Consider the following 22,690-nt stretch of genomic DNA (forward strand, 5'->3'; position numbering starts at 1 on the left):
GGGAGTTTTGGTGTTTGAACAACGGTCAATCAGAGATCGGGACTCATTAGCAAAGGCAAATCTGGATTAGGAGGGTGAACGAGGTTAAACAGTCAGGTCTGAGTTCCCCATGGCCATTCCCTTAAACAACAGGTATGGTGTTATTTTTGTAACTTCATCGAGGAGAGGCTTGAGTGAGAAAAGATGGAAAGCTGTAGATAGAATTGCTTTTCAGTTTATTTATTATTACCTTCTTTACAATTGCACAGTTACAGCAGTAGGGATGCCAGGCAGGATAATTGAATGATCCTTTTGTGAGATGCAGGAAGACACAGCAACCTCCAGTGTCCTTGACGACTTCACTTGCAAGAAGTGCATCCAGCTGCAGCTTCTAACACAGTAGTTGGAGCTGGAATTGGACGAACGGATCATTCAGGAGGCTGAAGGGGAGATAGATAGGACATGTAGAAGGGAAGTTACACCCAAGGTGCAGGACACAAGAAACTGGGTGACAGGAGGGTGAATGGGGCTAAACAGCCAGTGCTGAGTACCCCTGTGGTTTTGTAACTTCAAGACATTAAACTAATTCAAAGGAAGACACACTGGATACTGTTGGTTGGGGGTGGGGGGGGGGGGGAGATATCCTAGCAGAGGAACGTAGGAAGATCACAGCTTAGTCAGATCTAACTCTGACCCTGTGGACACTGAAGGAAAGCGAGGAGAAAGGGTGAGCTGTGGTGACAGGGGATTCATTAGTTAGGGAACAGAAAGGAGGTTCTGTGGATGACAGCAAGATTCACAAATGGTACGTAGCCTCCCAGGTGCCAGGGCCCAGGACATTGGATCGAGTCTTCAGCATTCTTAAGTGGGAGGGAGAGCAGCCAGAGGTGGTGCTGTAGGTTGGTATCAATGATACAGAGAGGAAGAGTGACGTGGTTCTGTAAAGTGAGTTCAAGGAGTTAGGTGCTGAGTTAAAGGACAGGACCTCCAGGATTGCGATCTCAATATTGCTACCTGTGCCATGTGCTTGTGAGGTCAGAATTGGGAAGATCATACAGTTTAACATGCAGCTAAGGAGTTGATATAGGAGGGATGGCTTTAGATTTTTGGATCATTGGGCTCTCTTCCAATGGGGACCTCTACTGAAGAGAGATTTTGCACCTGAAATGGAGGGAGACTAATATCTTAGCAGATTGTTTGCTAGTGCTGCATGGGGGATTTAAACTAGAGTCACAGGGGGATGGGAACCAGTGCTAGAACAGTTAGTGAAGCGGTTGTGGAGAAAGATGTTGTTAAGACCCGAGACAAAGTCAGGAATCAAAAGGTTGAGCATGGTGGGACTAATGTTGCAGTTAGACCATAGGACCATAAGATACAAGAGCAGAATTAGGCCATTTGGCCCATTGACTCTGCTCTGCCATTTCATCACGGCTGATCCATTTACCCCCTCAGCGCAAATCTCTTGCCTTCTCCCTGATCCCTTCATGGCCAGACCAATGAAGAACCCATCAACCTCTGCCTTAAGTGTACATAAAGGATTGTCCTCCACAGCCACCCTTGGAGACAAATTCCACAAATCACCACTCTCTGGTTAAAGAAATCCCCCCTCATCTCCATCTAAAAAAGTACACCCCTCTATTGTGAGTCTGTGTCCTCTTGTCCTAGACTCTCCCACCATGGGAAACATCCTCTCCACATCCATTCTAACAAGGCCTTTCAACATTTGATAGATTTCAATTAGGTTAGACCTCATTCTTCTGAATTCCAGTGAATACAGGCCCAGAGTCATCAAATGCTCTTCATATGACAAGCTGTTCAATCCTGGAATCATTTTCATGAACCTCCTTCAAAACCTCTCCAGTGTCAGCACATCCTTTCTTTAATAAGGGGCCCAAAACTGCTCACAATACACCAAGTGAGTCCTCACCAGTCCTTTATAAAACCTCAACATTATACCCTTGCTTTTATATTCTATGTCTCTTGAATGCTAACATCACATTTGCCTTCCTCACCACTGACTCAACCTGCACACTGGCCAGATGCTTTCTGGTACCATCAAAATTGGCCTTTCTCCAATTTAGGATCTCAACCTAAAGACCAGACCTATCCTTTAACATATTTACTTTGAAACTGATGAAATTATGATCACAAGATGCAAAGCATTCCCTACATAAACATCTGCCACATGTCCTGTCTCATTCCCCAAGAGCAGATCAAATTTTGCACACTTTCTCATTGAGACTTCTATGTATTGATTAAGGAAACTTTCCTGAACACAATTTGAAAACCTCTATGCCGTCTCATCTTTTTACAGTATGGGAATCCCAGTCAATACATGGAAAATTAAAATCTCTTGTTATAACAACCTTATGTTTTTTACAACAGTCTGCAACCTCTGTCCAGGTTTGATCCTCTTAATCCTGTGGTGTCAGGGCACTGAAGCAGGGACCTAATCACAGACCGAGTACCATGCGTACCGTGATATTTACTGAGTAGCAAATCCAGAGGGGCAACAAAGTCAGTGTCAAAGTTCAGGCATATATCAAAAATTCCAGAGAAATCCAAAAACCAGACTCAGGCAGAGTCAATATGCAGACAGATAGAGTTCAGATACAAATACTGGAAAAGCTCAGGAGAGCTCACTGGCATAGGCTAGGAACAGACAGGTGAAAACACAGGACTGAAATACACTGAGCAATAAACAGAGAGGTAGATGATAGGTGGAGCACAATGAGACACAGGTGGCAGCAAAACAGGTAATAATGAGAAACAGGTGAGAGGCGGAGTACTCAGTAATACAGGGGCTGGAGTAGAGCAGGAGTGGGGACAGGAGCACATGGGACATGAAAAAAAACAGGAGCACATGGCAATACAAAACCACAGATTGACGGCTTGGGGGAAAACACATAAAAAAACAAAGTTCAACTGGAGAACCTGACATGTGGACTGTTAGGTGGTTTATAATATAGACCCATTAACGTGGTCAGACCTTTCTTATTCCTCATTTACACCCATAAAGCCTCACTAGATGAGTTCTTCAGTCTGTCCTTGGGCACTGCCATGACATTTTCCCTAAATGGTAATGTTACCTCACCCCTACCTTTAATCCCTCCCACTCTGTCTCACCTAAAACAATAGAACCCTGGAATACTGAGCTGCCAGTCCTGTCCCTCCTGCAACCAAGTCTCACTAATTGCTACAATATCATTAATCCAGGTGCTGATCCATACCCTGACCTCAGCTGCCTTTCCTGCAATACTTCTTGCATTGAAATATGCACAGCTCAGAACATTAGTTGCACCATACTCAACCTTTTCATTCCTGACTTGGTCTGAGGTCTAAACAACATCTGTCTCCATTGTCTGTTCTGTCACTCTGATTCCCATCCTCTTGCAACTCTAAACCACCCCGTGCAGCACTAGCAAACCTTCCTGCTGTGATATTAGTTTCCTTCCAGTTCAGGTGCAGACCGTCTCATTTGTACAGGTCCCACCTTCCCTGGAAGAGAGCCCAGTGATCCAAAATCCTAATGTGGTCTCTCTTACACCAACTCCTTAGCCATGCGTTAAACTGTATGACCTTCCTATATCTGGCCTCACTTGCACGTGGCATGGGAGCAATCCTGAGCTCACAACCCTGTCCTTTAACTTAGCACTTTGCTCCTGGAACTCACTTTGCAGAAACTTCTCAATCTTCCTACCTCTGTCATTGGTACCTACATGGACCACAACATCTCACTGCTCATCCTCGCACTTAAGAATGCTGAGGACTCGATCCAAGATGTTCCAGACCCTGGCACCTGGGAGGCAACATACCACCCAAGAATCTCATTCTTGTCCACAGAACTTCTTTTCTGTTTCTGTAATTAATGAATTCCCTATTGCCACAGGTCACCTCTTCTCCTCCATTCCATCCTGAGTCACAGAGTCAGACTCAGTGCTAGAGGCCTGACCACTGTGACTTTCCTCTGCTGGGTTTCCATCCCCAAAGGTATCCAAACCTGTTGTTGAGGGGGATGGCCACAGGGGTATGATGCATTGGCTGTTCCCCTCATTTCCCTTTGCTGACAGGCACCCTGTCTTCTGTGTCCTGTACCTTGGGTGTAATTACCTCCCTATATGTCCTATCTATTACCCCCTCAGCCTCCCAAATGACCTGGAGTTCTTCCAGTTCTAGCTCTATTTCTTTAAAGTGGAGTGTTAGAAGCTGCAACTGGATGCACTTCTTGCAGTTGAAGTTGTCCTGCCTTCCTACATCCCGCAAGAGGAACATTCAATTATCTTGCCGGCCATCCCTGCTGCTCTAACGGTGCAAATATAAAGAAGGAAAAGAATCAACCTAGAGCTTTTTTGCCCTCTCTCACTCAAGCCTTTCCTTGCTGAAGCCTCAAATAACCACTCTGACCCTGTCCACTCTAACAATGGCTGCTCCATTTGCCCTTGCCTTATTTTTTTTTCTCTTGTCAATTTCTTAGATTGCTGATTGGCCATGGTTCAAAACACCAAACTGCCATGAATCAATGCCTTCTGTACTCAATCGGCAAACCTGAGGGAGGTTCACTTTCTCAGAATTCTGATTGCTGACTTGGCCGAAGTTCTTTTTACTCCTTTCATGCCCAGCCCAAATTCCGTGCATGCCAAAAGCTAATGGGCACCACTGCACATCACTGGGGCGTGAAACAGTCAAGACTGGAATCTGGTGCAATACACAGGGAGCTGGAGGAACTCAGAAGATCATGCAGCATTCATGGAGGAAAATGGACATTCAACATTTTGGGTTGAGACCGTTCATTTGAATTCAGACTATGGGTTTGGAACTGAAAAGTCGAATGGTCTATCTCCTTCCATAAATGCTGGTGAGTTCTTCAAGAATCTTGAGTGTCCTTCCAGATTCCACGACCTTCAGTGTCCTGGGCCTCCAAGGCCGGAATCACAGCAACCCAAGCTCACATGTAGAGCGTACAATTTTTGATGAAACCACACATGCAGCAATCATTTTTGTATTTGATGATGAACATCCGTTGCATGTGCAGTAACCTAATAGTTAACACAATACTTTACAGGACCAGTGACCCCAGGTTCAACTCCTGCTGCTGTCTGTAAGGAGTTTGTATGTTCTCCCCATAACCGCATGGCTTTCCTCCGGGTGTTCCAGTTTCTTCCCACGGTCCAAAGACATACGGGTTGGTAGGATAATTGATCATTGCAAATTGTCCCGTGATTAGGCTAGGGTTTCTGGGTGGCACTGCTTAAAGGACCAGAAGGGCCTATTCAGCACTATTTCCTAAAAATAAAACTGTCGTTTCTTGGCTATTTGCACCATAGCACTCATGATCAAAATGGACTCCACTGATTGCCCAGTGCAAACATGTATAGCGAGGGGTTTTTTTGAGAGAGAGAATCTTCCTGCATTTTGAAAGGCAAGGACTAATTAGGGAGGGTCAGCTCAGGAACTCAACAAATTGTCTTACTTAGTCCACTGAGGTGTGAATATAGGAGCTGGTGTGTGGTCTAAACCAGCTCTGTGTCAGTTAATGATACCCTCTGTGGAATCGTCATTGTTCTGTGCAATCTGAGTCAATCCTGTGGTATGTCTGAAGGCACTACAGGAGATCTAAGAATAAATCAATGCTGACAAGGTAAGAATATTTGAACTTATTATTATGTGCTTGATTATATTTCACTCAGCATTGACTTCAAGTCAACATGAATAAGTATTCTATAGTATGTGGCAGAATGCAATTTTAGTTCTGTCTCCAGGTAGCATAAAGCTTTCCTCTCTTAATCAGGCTAAGAATAGGTGGAAACTTGGTCCTCTGGTTGCACACAGTCTTTCAATCAGAGACATTCTTAGAAATGGCACATAGAACAGAAGCCACGACGATGTTTTTTAAAATTCATTATTGCTAATAACAACCACAATATCTGAAGTCACATTGAGGTGATCTTCAATGTGGTCATCAAGAGGCGGTATCTGCTGAAGGAGGATAGCTGGTCAAGCAACATTTGTTAGGGAGGTGGTGGTGGGAAGAGGTATTGTTGATGTTTTGTGACTTGAACCTGTACCAGACTGAGTGTTTTATTTTCCTGTCGATCTAGTAAGGTGTGGAGGTTACCTCATGAAATACAGCAGTTGACAATCCTTGGATAAAATGCCTTTTTAAATATAGACAGTGCATTAAGTGTGTTTTTCTCTGCCTTCCCTCATTCTCTTTGCTCCAACTTCTCTAGCCGAATCGTCTTCTATCAATGAGGGTAACCTGAACAATTACATCCATGAAATTATTTATGTATAACTTGTCCTCACACTACATGCTTTTGTACGCATGAGATATGGTGGTCTGTAGCTGCTTTGACAGTAGAACTCCTCCATGTTCAGAAACACTGTGTGCCAGTTCTCAGTACAATGGAAATCCCGTTTACTGATACATGAGCCTTGAGATCTTCAGGTGGCTGGGACCTGAAAGCCAACGTCTGAATCGTCTGATAGCATATGCTGTTGCCCTTCAGTGTGCTGAAACAAATGGCATCCCATCATCTTAACCTATCATGTTACCATATCAGGACATTGTTCTCTAGATTGGACTCTAAAATGTCCATTGGCCTATCCATGAGATCAGGGGTCCCCAACCTTTTTTGCACCATGGACCGGTTTAACATTGACAATATTCTCACGGACCGGCCGACCCGGTGGGGGGGGGGGGGGGTGGCGGTGTTCAAGTGGGGTTAAACTCACCTCAACATGTCTTTTACAGTTAGGGTTGCCAACTTTCTCACTCCCAAATAAGGGACAAAAGTAGCAGTCAAATCCCGGGACACTTCACCCCAGGAAAGACTACCATGACCATGAAGCCTTGCGCGGGCACCTGTGTGCGCATGTGTGATGTGCGCATGCGTGTACGTGCCGATTTTTTTCCACAAATCGGTTTTGGCTTAATCTTCCCAACTACATTGTACGTACGTTATTTCTACTTTATATTGGCTGTGTATTTATCCTATCATTCCTGCTTTTACTATATGTTAGTGGTATTTTAGGTTTTATGTGTGATTTGGTATGACTTGGTAGGTTAATTTTTGGGTCTGGGGACGCTCAAAAATTTTCCCGTATAAATTAATGGTAAATGCTTCTTCACTTTACACCATTTCGGCACGAAAGGTTTCATAGAAAAGCTCTACCTTAGCGGGGGAAATATGGGACAAGGGTGGTCCTGTATGGGACAAACCAATTTAGCTGGGATGTCCCGGCAAATACGGGACAGTTGGCAACCCTGTGTTCAAGTTCAACAGTGCGTGACAGGGAATGAGGAAAGGTGCAGCTGACTCAATATTGTTTCCTCGCGGCCCAGTACCGGTCCGTGGCCCGGTGGTTGGGGACCACTGCCTGAGATGATACTTACTGGATAGTTCATTTTCAATAAACTGGCCTCCTATTACTAAAATGATAGCATTGCTCCCATTTTCAACACCGAGGTTGCCGGAAAATTTGTGAGTCTATGAGAATATAATTCCTCTTTCCACTGTTCAGTGAGATAGTAGCTGAGGAGTGATATGAATCCATACACTCATCTCTGGCCCATTTCCTTTACTGTCTTCTCCCTCTTTCAGAGAAATATATTCAGTATTAAGTAATCTCTTTACTAAGATTTTATCAGTTCCCAACATGTTAATTTGTTTTACACACAATAAACTCTCTGGCGCTGACAAGATGAAGAATAGAACCTAACTAGGTAATTAATGATATGGGAAGCACAGAATGTTAGTTCTCAAGCTTAGGAGATAAGACGTTTCTATGAGGAGAATAAAATATGGAAACAATTTGGAACACCGTAGGTGAAATGTCCAAGAAATACAGTGTTTTGCAAAAGTCTTGGGCACCATAGCAAGAGATAAACTTGCGCACTTCATATTTAGTTTAAGCGAGGTGTGGATGTATCGCGTGGTAGTGTGATAATGTATGCCAATTATGTACTTTCACAGCTAACTCACAATGCATTATGTAAACATCAAAAAATGCTCAATCAAACAATATATTTACAATATTACTCAAATATTACTGATATATTAAATACACAATACTCCTCCCTGCTTAGTTATAAAGTCCAACTCAACACAGATGCATCTCAGCTTATATACATACACTATATATACAGTAGACTGCATAATCCAAGTACCAGACAGACATCCACAGCATAGTGAATTTTAACATGTCCCATTCAGGCCTAAATATTTAATTGCTGTGGAGGCTTTCTTATTCTTCTGGGATAACATCTTCCCTGACAGGGGGGCTCACTCTGCTTGGCAGGTGAAACTTGTGGCTGTGAAACAATCTCAGGTTCTGCGGCATCTGGTGGTTATAGGAGTTGACTTTGGGACTACAGGCAGTGGTTGTGAAGGCAGTAGCCACCTTTCTTCTCTCACAATTGACTGTGCTTTCGTCAACTGATTGGTACGTTGTCCCCAAGTGGTATCAGAAGTAGTTCTGTCCTTAATGTTTATGAATGCCCGTGTTTGATCACCTCTGTAGTCCCTTGCCAGGACTGCTTGCCCAGGAGTGAAAAAATCGAACCTCCTTGCTTTAGGAGCTTTCAATTTGTCTCAGCTGTTTCTCCTGCATATTGCTTCTGAGGTTGGGTTTGAGGAGATCCAAGCATGAATGCAAGGGATGCCTAGGAACAGCATAGCTGGTGAGGTGTTGGTTGAGCAGAGTGCTGCATTGCAATATGCCAGGAGAAATTTGGAGAGCTTCTGATTCGGTGTCAGTGTAATGTGTTCTGCTGACATTGCTTTAGGCTCTGGGCAAACCTTTCTACTGAGCCATTTGTAGCTGGGCGGTACGGTGCAGATGTAATATGTCTTATTCCATTCATTTTGAGGAATGACTGAAACTGTTCCACAACAAACTGTGGTCCATTGTCACTTATTATGTGTTCCGGAACACCAGTCCTTGAGAAGATGCTTCTCCACACATCAGTAGCATGCAAGGCTGTAGTGGAGGCTATTGGGAACTCTTCTGGCTACTTTTAGTTGGATCCACTACTACTAAGCAAATCTACATAAATCCTCTGCCAGGGCAATGCAGGTCATTCCCAGGGGTGGAAAGGTGCTGCTCTAGGCATCTTCTGGACGTGTTGGCAGCTCGAACAGTGCATGGCAAGCTGCTTGATCTGCTGATCTATCGCAGGCCACCAGGCAAAGCTTTCATTTTAACCATGCCTAGATGACTGACATGTGTGTCCTCCAACACCCTAGCTTTCAGTTTGGATGGTACAACGACTCTCAATCCTCACATTGGCAATTTCCATCAAGGGCAAGTTCATCCCGGCGCTGGTAAAAACAGGGGAACAGGAGTTTCTGTTGTACGTTCCAGCTGTTTTGAATGGCCATGTGTACCTGAGACAATGTGGGTTTTTTTCTGGTTTCCCTTTGGATCATCTCTGCCAGAATAGTATGACTTTCGATTTGCATTGGGGAGAATACATCAAGAGGAGTGTCCTCTTTTGTTAAGTTTTTCGGGTATTTCCTTTTCCAAAGGTAAATAGGACAATCCATCCACATTTCCATAATTAGTCATCCTTGAATTCAACCTTGTAATTGTGTCCTCCAAAAAATAGAGCCCTTCTCTATATCTGAGCTGCTGTTGTTAGTGGAACACTCTTCTGTGGATTGAAAATGGGCACTCGTGGTTGATGATCAGTAACGAGGGAAAACTCTCTCCCTTACAAGAATGAGTTAAAATGTTTCACACCCCAAACCAGACTCAAGGCCTCTCTGTCAATCTGTGCGTAATTTTTCTCTGCAGTGGTAACGGAGTGTGATGTAAAGGCTATGGGGTGTTCACTTCCATCACCCAAACATGTGACATCACTGTTCCTATACCTTCATATGAGGCATCTCAGGCAAGCTTCACTAGATGATGTGGATCATAATATGTGAATACAGTGTCTGATATCACCATTTCCCTTACCTTTCTGAAAGTCATCTCACACTGCTTTGTCCATTGCCATTTCTTCCCAATTTGTAGTAATGAATTCAAGGGGTGGAGCACAGTAGCCAGGTTTGGCAGGAACCTGTTATAGTATTGACAAATCCTAAAAAGGACCACAACTGTGACACAATCGTTGGCCCTGGGGCATCCACCACTGCTTTAATTTTCTCAGCCCACTTGTGTAATCCTTCTGTGTTGATGGTGTGACCACAGTAAGCGATGCTTAGTTTAAAGAATTCACACTTCTTGTATTGTGCACTGAGCCTATCAGCTTCTAATATTTTCAGTGCTGCTTTAAGATTTTGGAGATGTTCCTTATTATCCTTAACAGTAACAATGGTGTCAACCAGGTAAAACTGAGTGCCCGGGCAGCCTTGCAGCACCTGGTTCATACCTTTCTACCGAAGTGCAGGTGCAGATGCTACTCCAAAAATAAGCCTGTTATAGCAATATAGCCCTTTGAGAGTTTTTATGGTGAGAAACACTTTGGACTTTTCTTCCATCTCCATCTGTAGGTAGCCCTCAACTAAGTCCACTTTGCTGAAGTGTTTCTCTCTAGAAATGTTTGCAGATGTATTCTCTATCCTGGTCAGAGGATATTGATCTACTTTCAATACTGGGTTGATGGTGGCCTTAAAATAACCACAGATCCTGATTGACCAATTCTTCTTGGCTACTGGGACCACTGGCATTGCCCATGGGCTCCACTCAACCTGGGAAAGAATTCCTTCAGCCTCTTGTGATCTAGCTGACTGGTTACCTTCTCACAGATGGTACCAGGAACCAGATGGGCTTTGTAAAATTTGGGTGTGGCATTTTTATATAATGCTGTTTTACCCTTGATATGTTTGAGTTTTCCAACAGCATTCTTGAACACTGCTGTGGCATCATCCAGTATCTTTCTTACTTTGCTTTCAGTTGGCTTTACTGCAGGGGATGGAGCATGCAAAATGGCAGATGGATCTCTAATCAATTGTGATTGTCCCAGCCAATCACGCACCTGCAATGCTGGCCTCCTGGTTTTTACCCCATTCAAGCAATGTGTTTCACTGTTACAAATATCATTCACACAGGAGTTATTTTTTGTCTGGTATAGTAAGCTCTGAATTGGTCATCTGCATGCTTCAGTTTAGTATCTTTGAAATACCATTCAAGCTCATTTAATAGAATGTATGAAACAGCTGAGCCAGTGACCAAGCTTCACTGGACCATGTGGATCATAATGTGTGAGTCCAGTGTCTGATATCACCATTTCCTTTGTCTTTTGGAAAGCCTCCTCACATTGCTCTGTCCATTGCCATTTCTTCCCGATCTGTAGTAATGAGTTCAAGGGGGTGGAGTACAGTAAGCAGGCTTGGGAGGAACCTGTTATAGTTGTTGCATTTCACTGTTACAAGTGTCAATCCCATAGGAGTTATATTTTCTCCAGTATAAGTTCTGGTTGGATAACTGCAGGCTGCAGTTCAGTACCTTTGAAATGCTGTTCAAATTCATTCTGTGGAATAACTGAATCAGCTGAACCAGTGATCAAATCAATTTTATTTAATTTACCTTTCACTTCTGATGTATGCCATATTGCTTTTCTATTGTTAGTTTTCACTTTGTAAGTCTTAAGGCTACTCAGTCCTGAGTCTTTCTCATCATTATCAGATTTTTCATCAACAGTGTGCAGATTAGTGCTCTCCTTGAGACAGCAACTTAATTTTTAGCTTATTCTCTTCTGTGTGGTCCTTTTATTTTTGTCTGCCTAATATGCTCTTTGTATGTGTCCTACTTGTTGCATTTTCTGCAAGTTTCAACTTTAAATCTGCATTGCTCTGGTGTATAGTACATGAGCACCTGCCACAATAGTTACACAATTTGTTTGGCTGGGCAGGTTTTTGTTTAGATGTTGCAATCAAGAATGTTTTCAGCATTAATGTTCCTGCATTACTTTCACAATATCAGCAAAGCTCATTTTGGTTGTGATGCACTATCAATTACTCCAAAAGACTGGAAGTAGAGTAAATACTGAAAGGCTTTTATTAACAGTAAATGGACCAATGTCCATGCTGAGTATCTGTCCTGGACTGAGGGAGGAGCGGTGGCACAATCACCTTTATTCAGCGATCTGTGGGAGGAGCCACAGGAGCAGTCAGCAGAGGGGCGTGTCCAGACATGTCCAGACAGGTAACCCAGTTACAACCTATATACGTGGTTTACCACAGGTTGGTTTGGCTGGAGCAAACTTCTCAGCAAATGGTATTCATTAAATCCAATGCAATCAGCAAAACCAGTACTTGTTTCTCATTGGCTATTCCGTTTGCTTTAAAGTACTGCTCAATTCATTCTGTATATATATATATATATATATATATATATATATATTCCAGTTATCTGTTGTGTAATCAAATGTGTCAATCTTTCTGATGTGGCCTGCCATTTTTCTCTTTTTTTATGATTACACACTCTACTGACAGGTCCGCCAGTACTCACTGGTTATGAACCCGGGAATTCTTCCATTTTCTGCCTTTTTAAAACATGTAATTGTCTTTCCATTTGTGAAGAAAACATCCTCTGTGCTTCAACAGGCAGGTAGTCATCTCGGGTTCATTTAAAACGTTTTTGTCGCCACTATTATGTTTTGTAACTCCAAAGCATAAAAACTAATTGAAAGTAACACAAGGGAGCTGGGAATGTGAGTCTAACTTAGTTTTTTACTTTAAGTGAGGTGCACAATTATCAGGTGGTGGTGTGATGATGTATGCCATTTACATACTTTTACAGATATACATAACGCATTATGTAAACAACAGAAATGCTGAATTAAACAATATATTCATAACATTAGTCAGATAATACTGATATATTAAATACATAACAGAACCAAGGTAGGCTTCATATATTGTTTAAAATTATGCCATTCCTACTATGTTTCAGATGTGCTGCCTTGGAAAGCTGTGAAACCAGAACAATGTACTGGACTGAAGCCTTTAGTTATAGAGATGAATAATTTCTATTTTTAAGTGATGATATAGAAGGACATATTTTTCAAGACTTTGCTATCAACAGGGAGCCCCGCCTGCCAGATGTGCATATAAAGAAATCAGAACCATGCTGCACTTTATCATTTTCTTTTGCATGGTTTGTTCCAGCAACGAGCTGGCACAAACATAATGTGTCAAATGGCTTCCTTCTGTGCTGTGAACTTCTAAACTTCATGGTCCTCTAGCTGGCAGAAATCCCTGCTGTCACTGTGGATTGGAGATATTATCTCAGCATTAGACGTATTTTGCATGCCTGTATTTCTATTTGTGTACTAATAAGATGATGGGAAATATTTTTTAGATATTTGTTTCAAAAATAATAACCGAGTAGGTGAAGATACAGGAAGGACTAAAGCCTAGAGCTTAAACTGTACAATTGCAAAAGATTTCTAGAAGTAGGAGGCAGTGTACATCCGCCCCGCTCAAGTTTTTTTTTTGCATCTGCATGCCCTACATCAGGCCTTTGTTGTTTTTTTTTTGTTTTGGCATTAAGGTGGGAGTTTGGAAAACCTGTCAGTCCTTACAGACTGGTGCATAATGAATGTAGCACAATCATCTAGATTCATAGAATCATAGAGCACTACAGCACAGAAATAGCCCCTTCAGACTATCTAGTCCATACTGAACTATTATTCTGCCTAGTCCCAGCAACACGCACCTAGACCATAGCCGTCCCATCCACATACTTAACCAAACTTCTCTTAAATTGTGAAATCGAATCTGCATGCACCATTTCTGTTCATGTTCCACACTCTCACCAGCCTCTGAGTGAAGTTGCTGCCCCTTATGTTCCCCTTAAACCTTTTTCATCTTTCACCCTTAACCCTTGACCTCTAGTTGTTATCTCACCCAACCTCAGTGGAAAAACCTGCTTGTGTTTACCCGGTCTGTACTCCTCATAGTTCTGTATCCCAAATATATATGCCATTATTTGCACAAGCTACTCTGACAGCACTTCACAAATTGGTGACCCCTATCATCAAGAAGGACAAGAATAGCAGGCACAAGGGAACACTGTCACCTGGAAGTTTCCCTCCAAATCACACGCTAGTCTATTTTGGAAATAGCTTGCCATTCCTTTATTGTTGTGGGTCTAAATCCTCAATCTCCCATTTCAAAGAATATAGCTGTTCAAGCAGATGGTTCACCATCACCTTCTCAAGGGCAACTAGGAATTAAAAATAAACATGACTCCTGTCAGCTTTGGCCATATCTGGTAAATGAATAGAAGAAGGACTTTAAATTTCCAATACATCAGTACATTTAATGAATATGGTAGTATTTATTTCCTATACCAGAGTTTATGTTAAGATTTCAAATAAAAACTTTTATGTTAGTACGATGAACTTACTTATGCAATATAGCACTGGAGAGACACATTCCTTTCTCTGTTTAAAACCTGGTTGGGGGAGAAGTCCTGCTACATTAATGTCTGAGATGATTACTTTTCATGTTTCTTTGTAATAATGAAGCAATTCTATCTACTTTGTAAATATCAGATAAAAATTATTATCGAGTTAACTTTTTCTTGGACATGTGACATTTGTTTATGATTTATCTTCACAAAATTTCCTTATAAAATCAGTTTTGCTGTGGTCCTTGGGGATCTGTGGTGTAGCCCTGAACTTGTTCCAAAATCTTGCTTACAGAAGTCCGGAATAAAGTTACAATACAAAACATGAAGCACACTTATGTGGAGGAGAAAGCGATGAAGGTGTGCCGTCTATGTTCAGGAGAGATAAAGAGCACAAAAGGAAATTGTGAAAGGAAAAGAGAGTTTCAGTAATGACAAGTTTGCATATGTGAAAAGGCATATGTAGGGCAGGAGAAAAGGAAACCAAACAGAGAAATAACAACAAAGACTTTTATTTCTTTCAGACAAAATGTGAAAAGAGATTAGCTAGTGTGGTCCTGTAAATAGAAAGTCACTTTAGCCTGCAGAGCCATGGTAATTGGGGCTATATACAGACAAGTAAAGTCTAAAAATAAACATCCAATTCTGTTTCCTTCCTGATAGTGCTTGGGTGACTAAAGTTGAGTTAAGGTACCGCACTGTTCTACTTGATGTACAAGAATACTTATCTGGTTTCTTGGCCTGCCATTATTCAGCCTTTCCTCATGTTAATTATGAACCATCTGAGTATTTTTTTAAATCACCAGCCGCAAAATGTGGATCTTTACTGTGCAATAAGCTGCAACGTTACCAAATAATTTCTTCCAGTTCGAACATAACATAGCCTCATCTTAATTACAATTATGACTTGTGTGCAGAGTGCGGGCTGTTGGACAGGTATCCTTAATGGCTGCTTCTGATTTAATTCCAGTAGTCTGTTAGTAACCTCAGTAACTTTTACAGATATTGAAATGCCACTCACTGAAGATCACAAAATTAAAAAAAAAGTTCTAACAGTTTGCATTTTCTTTCTGTAGTGATTCAGTTACACATATTGTAACTGAGAATAACTCCTGGAATGAGATTTGGGACTGGATTCAAACACAGAAGATGTCAGATGCTAACAAGCTAAATTTACTTAATATCTCCTGGTTTACAGAGAGTATGGGTGCTGGTAAACCTGTAGACATCGAAGAACGCCACAGACTGCAGGTAAATGTAATGCCCCTTTTATAATTTATATATATTATAATGCAGTGTTTCATTATGATGCGATTATGCACTCTGAAATATAGAAGAGTAAAGATAAATGTTTTGCTTCTTTCAAATACTTGTTACATTGCCCTAATTTAAATAAATTGGCATTTTATTGCATGTTTAATGGAATAGAATTCTGGTAATTTATGGAAAAGGCAAAACAAACCTGTTGTTCACACTATACAATATGTTTCTATCTATTCTAGATCTACTTTCTACCCTTTGGTCTGTTATTTGCTTGGTTGTGTCATACTATTTACTCATCCAATCATTCTTATATTATCTTCCACCCCAGTTCAATTAAACTAATTGCTGGAAAATTACTAATTCTTTTAAAATTAAAAACTCTTCAATTTTCATGCTGTTGGAAGAATTCCAAAGAAGCTGAAAGCAATAAACAATATATGAAAATAATATTGCACTAGATCAAGCATTGGTATTAAATTGCAAGGGTTAGACAATTGATACACTAATGCTTCAATTTATGAAGAATGTTTATTTGTATGGAGGATCCTGCCCTCTTCGGAGAATTTCCTTTCCTTCCAACCATGTCTTTTAAACATAATTCCACAATTAATCATTTGATGATACCAGCATTGATATTTACCTAACAACTGTCTTAAGAAATGATTCCCGATTCAGTGCAAGTTTATATTCAAGGTATTTTCTACTTCACACTTCCTTAACAATGCTGAGATGGAAATCACTTGCTTAATTTTGATTATTGCCCTGTCATGATCTGACATTAGTTTACGGATTATATGGTATGTTGTCCTCTTCCTGAGGGCACATGGCCAAGTGGTTAAGGCATTGGACTAGCGACCTGAGGGTCGTAAGTTCAAGCTCCAGCCGAGGCAACGTGTGTTGTGTCCTTGAGCAAGGCACTTAATCACACATTGCTCTGCGATGACACTGGTGCCAAGCTGTATGGGTCCTAATGCCCTTCCCTTGGAGAACATTGGTGTTGTGGAGAGGGGAGACTTGCAGCATGGGCAGCTGCTGGTCTTCCATACAACCTTGCCCAGATCTGTGCCCTGGAGAGTGAAGACTTTCCAGGCGCAGATCCATGGTCTTGCAAGACTAACGATGTCTTTACTGTCCTCTTTCTTTATTTGTAGAATGTAATTATTGAACTTGCCCACATTTTGTCATTGTCATGGTGATAGATCCATGCAGTGAAGAAACCCACAGCCACACTTAGGCCAACCATCATGGTTATCTACTGTAGAGTAATCATTGATTTCATATCCTGCTTTATTCGTTCAAGTACCTGTCCAGGTTCCTCTTAAATATCATTCCTGTATCACCACCACCTCTGGCAGGCCATTCAAGATATCAACTACTCTTTGTGTGAACAGTTGCCCTCTCAGGTTATCAATGGGCTGAATGGCCTAGTTCTGGCCCTACAGGTATGGCATTGGTAGCTTGCAGAGTGTTAGCTGTAATATTGGGGTTCAATTCCAGCTGCTGTTTTTAAGGAGCTTCTATTTTCTCCCAACACAGTGTGGGTTTCCTCTGGGTGCTCTGGTTTCCTCCTACATTCCAAAGATGTACAGGTTACAGTTAGTAGTTGTGGGCATGCTATGTTGGCATTGGAAACATGGTGACACTTGCAGGCTACCCCCAGCACATCCCAATGCAAGCAACGCATTTCACTGTATGTTTTGCTGTTTCAATGTACATGTGACAAATAAAGAAAATCCCTTTGTCTTTATGTCTTATGATTTTATAGCTATGGTCTGAAACCTTGTACCTCTTATCTTAAACATACTCTCTACTTTTTGATACCTCTACCATAAGAAATGGACTTGAGCTATCTTCCCTATCACTGCTTCTCATATTTTTCTAAACCTCTGTCATCTCATTTCTCAGCCTCCTTTGCTCTAGGGAAATAAAATACCTATTCTGTCCAATCCCTCCTTATAACTCAAACCCTCCAATCCTGATAACAATACTGTTACATTTCTTCTGCACCCCCTCTAGCTTAGTGATAGAAGGTTTTGGTAACATTAAAGATTACAACTTGCCTGACAGCAGCATCCAGCTGGGATTTTATCAGGACACCTTGGTTCCAGACCCTGGTCCAAATATGAACCAAAAGAGCTGGATTATGGGTGTGAGGTGAGAATGACAGCTCATCATATCATGGCAGCATTTGACTGAGCATGTTGCCAAGGCACCCAAGAGAACTGAAATCATTGGGCATTTTGGTAAATGCAGGTGTAACCAACCACCAGCACCATTGATTCACTTCTTACAACAAATCTAATCCATCCTCTTGAGACTATTAACAAGATTAAGCCTTACTTTGTGACTCCTTTGCGAGTCTATTTTATGTTCATTAAATTCTCTTTATAGGATTGTAATTTGTCATCCTTTCTTAACTAAAAGATTTTTAAGAGAAATTCCAATAATAGAAACTTTCATAATGAAACCTCAATTTTCGATTTTTCAACAGACTATAGGGTAACCCACACTGGAGTCTAAGTGCATCAGTTTCTTTATTCATTTATGGGCATTGATGTTATTTTGGACAAGCATAATATTTTATACAGTATATTTAAAGCACTTGTGAAGCAAATGATGTGCTATCAATAAATATAACCATATGATGGCACTGTGGAATGGGAAGCATTTAAAGACAAAAACTTACAGAAAGACTGGATAAATGTCACCATCTATTTTGTGCAAGAAAATTCAATATAAAATTCATCAAAATGTTTCTGAAGTATAAACTGCAGTGCTTATAATAGTACATAATGTGTCATGTAATAGTACCTGCAGAAGAAGATATTTAATCACTTGAGTCTGTATTGGTTCTCCGTAACTGCAATCCAATTAGCCCCATTCTCCTGCTCTTTCTCTGTCTTTCTGTTGATTTTCTCTTTTAAACATATTTAATTTTGGTTTGAAAGCCATCATTAAATTTGCATTAAAAAGATTTTCCCCATTTTTCCTTTGATTCTTTTGCCAATTATTTTAAATCCATGACCATTAAATCATTAATGACTCATGGGAAACCCAACCAGAAATCCACTGGCCCATAAGCTGGTGCTCACCAGTGTGCTGCTCGTCCATGACTTCTGTGCATTCTCACCTGTGATTTGGAAATGCTAATCGTAGCCTTTTCCATATTCACATGCATTAAGCCCATGTTATTTCATGACTTCTCTGTTTCTCATGTAGATAGCATTGCACATTAGTTCTGCTCTGGAACATTCAACCATGATTCAAATTGAATTGACTTTATTTCTTACATCCTTCACATACGTGAGGAGTTAAAATCTTTATGTTACATCTCCATCTAAATGTGCAATGTTCAATTTATAATAAAGTAAGTAAAGTAAAGGCATCCGTTAGTCTTGCAAGACCATGGATCTGCGCCTGGAAAGTCTTCACTCTCCAGGGCACAGGCCTGGGCCAGGTTGCATGGAAGACCAGCGGTTGCCCAAGCTGCAAGTCTCCCCTCTCCACGACACCAATGTTGTCCAAGGGAAGGGCATTAGGACCCATACAGCCTGGCATCAGTGTCATCGCAGAGCAACATGTGATTAAGTGCCTTGCTCAAGGACACAACACATGTTGCCTCGGCTGAGGCTCGAACTCACGACCTTCAAATCGCTAGTCCAGTGCCTTAACCACTTGGCCATGTGCCCACTCAATTTATAATAATTTGTAATAAATAGCATGTACAACAGGACAGTCAATATAGCATAGAAATACATTCGTATCAGTGTGAATTAATCAGTCTGATGGCCTGGTGGAAGAAGCTATCCCAGAGCCTGTTGGTCCTGGCCTTCATGCTGCGGTATCGTTTTCAGGATGGTAGCAGCTGAATGAGTTTGTGGTTGGGGTGACTCGGGTCCCCAATGATCCTTTGAGCCCTGTTTATGCACCTGTCTCTGTAAATGTCCTGAATAGTGGGAAGTTCACATCTACAGATGCGCTGGACTGTCCACACCACTCTCTGCAGAACCCAGTGATTGAGGGAAGTGCAGTTCCCATACCAGGCAGTGATGCAGCCAGTCAGGATACTCTCAAATGTGCCCCTGTAGAAAGTCTTTAGGATTTGGGGACTCATGCCAAACTTCTTCAACCATCTGAGGTGAAAGAAGCGCATGGATGGCAAATGGTGGACTGAAAATAAAGGAAGACATACATGCACCTGGAAGGCTTGTTGAAAGCCTGTATGAGGTGCCTACAGGAAATTCATCCCACACTCTACAGGAGCGTGAAGTCTGGAACCTTAAGCTAATCTTCCAGCATGGAAGGAACTAGTAGCTTACCAAACTGTTCACAGTTCAATGTCCAATACAGAGGTACTCTAGCAAAGGCAAAAGCTTCCCATCAGTGGAGGACCAACCTCTCTTTTCTCAGACCTAGAATTCTGTCATCATGGATCTGGGCTGAATAATTCTGGGAGCTTTAAGACACTGACAGCACTTGCGTAATACATCTTACAGCAGGCTATGAAGTCCAGGGGAATGTTAATGGTTCTGTGAAGAGTCTGTTCTCCTCTCAGTAAAACAGTATTTAACTTCCTGCCACTGTGGCCTTGCAATTGCACGTTAGGTATTTAGCGCAGGTTGCTTCCATCCTTACAATGGTGCCACTAAAGGTTTAGCTAATTAACCCATCTGCCCCTTACAACCATCTGTAATCTCCTTCATTATAATGGAGCCAATGTCTCCCACTGGAGAGCAGAACTTAAGGGTAATTTGACTGATATGAATGCATGAAAGACAGGCACTAGGGAAACCCATAAGGGTGAATGGTCAATAATCAAAAAGGTTTTGCTCTTTAGTGTAAGCATGAAATTAGAAGGTGTACATGGTGAACAACACCCACAAAATGTTGGAGGAGCTCAGTCGTGCAGGCAGCTTCTATGGAGAGAAATCAACAGTTGACATTTTGAGCCAAGACCCTTCATCAGGACTGAAACAGAAAGAAGTCAGGTTTTGATATTCATGATTTTTGCAGTAAGGAACTACAAAAAATAATTACTGACAGAATGGTGGAGCATAGTTGTACGTCACAAGGAGGTTTTGGATTTCCCTTCATTCCTGGGTGTTGGACGTTGACTGAAGATCATCATTTGATGCTTGTCTCTCATTGTTACTCAACTTAAAGCAATAATAAATGAGAATGCAAATGGAATGAGAAAATATATTTTTAGGTAAAAATTTTGAGTGACTTGGAGCCTGCCTTGCCTTAGTGTCTTAAAGATTGCACAGGGAAGAAAATAGAGAGCACCATTCAAAGTTTTCAGGGGCTGCAGACAACTTTTTCAACAGCATTGCCTCTTTCAGTGAACTTACTGTCCCCTGCACTAAGAACGCCATAACAAAGGGACACAGGGGGCAGGAACTAACATGCAAGGAAGGCTAGTTGATTTCCATCAAGTCAGAGGCAAAATAATTCATAAATTTAGTCTGAAATATTTATTTTGGGGCAGATTTTGTATTTGCTTTGAAGCCAAGTGAATGGAGTATGGTTAGTGACAGTATGAGGAGAAAGTGTGGACCGGTAACAAATGGTGACTCAGGCTTGTGGTTACAGGGATCATGAGGAGATAAGTTATACATGGAAAGAAGAAGTTATTGGAGACACCTCTGTCCTTCCTGCTTCTTCTTCTCCTCCTCCCTAATCTTCAGCTGCTCGCTGTACACAAGTGCAGATGTAGAGGGGAGGAATGTGCCATCATAATGGAAACTTTGTGTCTGGTGAGGGCAAGTGGCAAGGTTCTGTCTGGGTTCAGCAGACAACAGAATCATGATGATTGTGCTCACACTTCTTGTGGTAGCATGGCTTTCATGTGGCTACACCAAATGGTAGATTGCAGGGAGAGCGGCCTTTCATTGTACCTTGTTGCTGCTCAGGTAAGAGAACTGTTCCCCGAATTCTCTAGACTGTAGGTGACTCAGAAAATATATGGACAATATGAAGGAACTAACAGATCTCAGTGTGTGAGATATCATTGGCGCCGCATGGGATCGTTCGATGTGGAAAGCCATGATCACCCAAGCATGTAACGCGCAAGGCACACGAAGAGAGAAGAGAGAGTAGGTGACTCACCTTCACTCCTTCTTCATGTTTCCAACAACCTGCCCTACTGTAGCCACCCTCTCCTCATCCTCTCAGTTAATCCGCGCTTTCAGAGGAATTTCTACAAATATACCCATGAGAGGAAGCAACAGGTACGTGCAGATGTTTGAAATCTGAAACAAGTTTTTCATTAATTATCACATTATCACATCAGCTCCATTTTGTCATCTGCAACATTAAACACGTGGAACCATAGCAACTGGCAGAAGAATTTCTAATACAATACACGTGCAAATAATAGCTGATCCTTCTTTAAACAGAGCAGCTAGGTGCAGAGTGGAGAGGTTTTGTTCATAGATGGAGATCAATTCTTCCTGTCCTCAAATTTTGAGAGTAATTTTGAGAGGTGTTGGTTGGATTCCTGTCCTCTGAAGTGACAGCACATTGTTAGTAGCTCTGCTCCACACATCCTAGCTATCCAACCCAATGCTGATGGTATCCACTTTGTGTATCAAGTTTGGGATGGACTGAGTGTAGATTCTGCCAGAACATTAAGCTTTGGGTTGGATCTGGTTGCTTTTGCATTGAAATGGTTCAATACAAAATGGTTTGATGCAGCTCGCAGTGGCCACTCCGGTGGTGATATCTGTTATCTGTCAAGTAGGGTGCCGTGCACAATTCTGATTTGATGGAGACAGATGTGAGAGCACGGAGGAACATCTGGTGAAACTTCTGAAATGCCTGCTACGCTGCCGCTGCTACTGTGCGATCCAGAATCTCCGGAAGGGAAGGCCCTGAATCCTCGGCTTTGCTTGTTGCTTGGCGGCTGGGGCAGGGTCGAAGCGCTCAGCGGAGGATGGTGCTTGGTGCTCGGTGTCGGAGGGCTGGTCAGAGGCTCGATGTTTTCGGACGGACTCAGAGTCCGCTATGGTCGGGTGCTTCCAGGATGCTGCATCGGCAAGTTTGTGGCACTTGGAGGTTCATGGCAGGGAGAGTTTCTCTCTTC

General features: G+C 41.9%; 1 protein-coding gene across 2 annotated transcripts in view; it reads left to right on the forward strand.

Annotated features, from left to right (window-relative positions):
• dntt (deoxynucleotidyltransferase, terminal) overlaps positions 1 to 22,690 on the forward strand; it is a 329,435-nt gene that overhangs the window by 61,123 nt on the left and 245,622 nt on the right. Inside the window, exons 1-2 of one of the 2 annotated variants that reach the window (XM_063071750.1) lie at positions 15,059 to 15,279; positions 15,420 to 15,600. In XM_063071750.1, the coding sequence (XP_062927820.1) occupies positions 15,493 to 15,600 (108 nt within the window). In that variant the 5' untranslated portion in view covers positions 15,059 to 15,279; positions 15,420 to 15,492. Of the gene's footprint in view, positions 1 to 15,058; positions 15,280 to 15,419; positions 15,601 to 22,690 lie in introns of those variants that run through there. The other variant, XM_063071749.1, reaches the window with a different exon arrangement.

The sequence above is a fragment of the Mobula hypostoma genome, chromosome 19 (assembly GCF_963921235.1).
Source record: "Mobula hypostoma chromosome 19, sMobHyp1.1, whole genome shotgun sequence".
NCBI lineage: Eukaryota > Metazoa > Chordata > Chondrichthyes > Myliobatiformes > Myliobatidae > Mobula > Mobula hypostoma.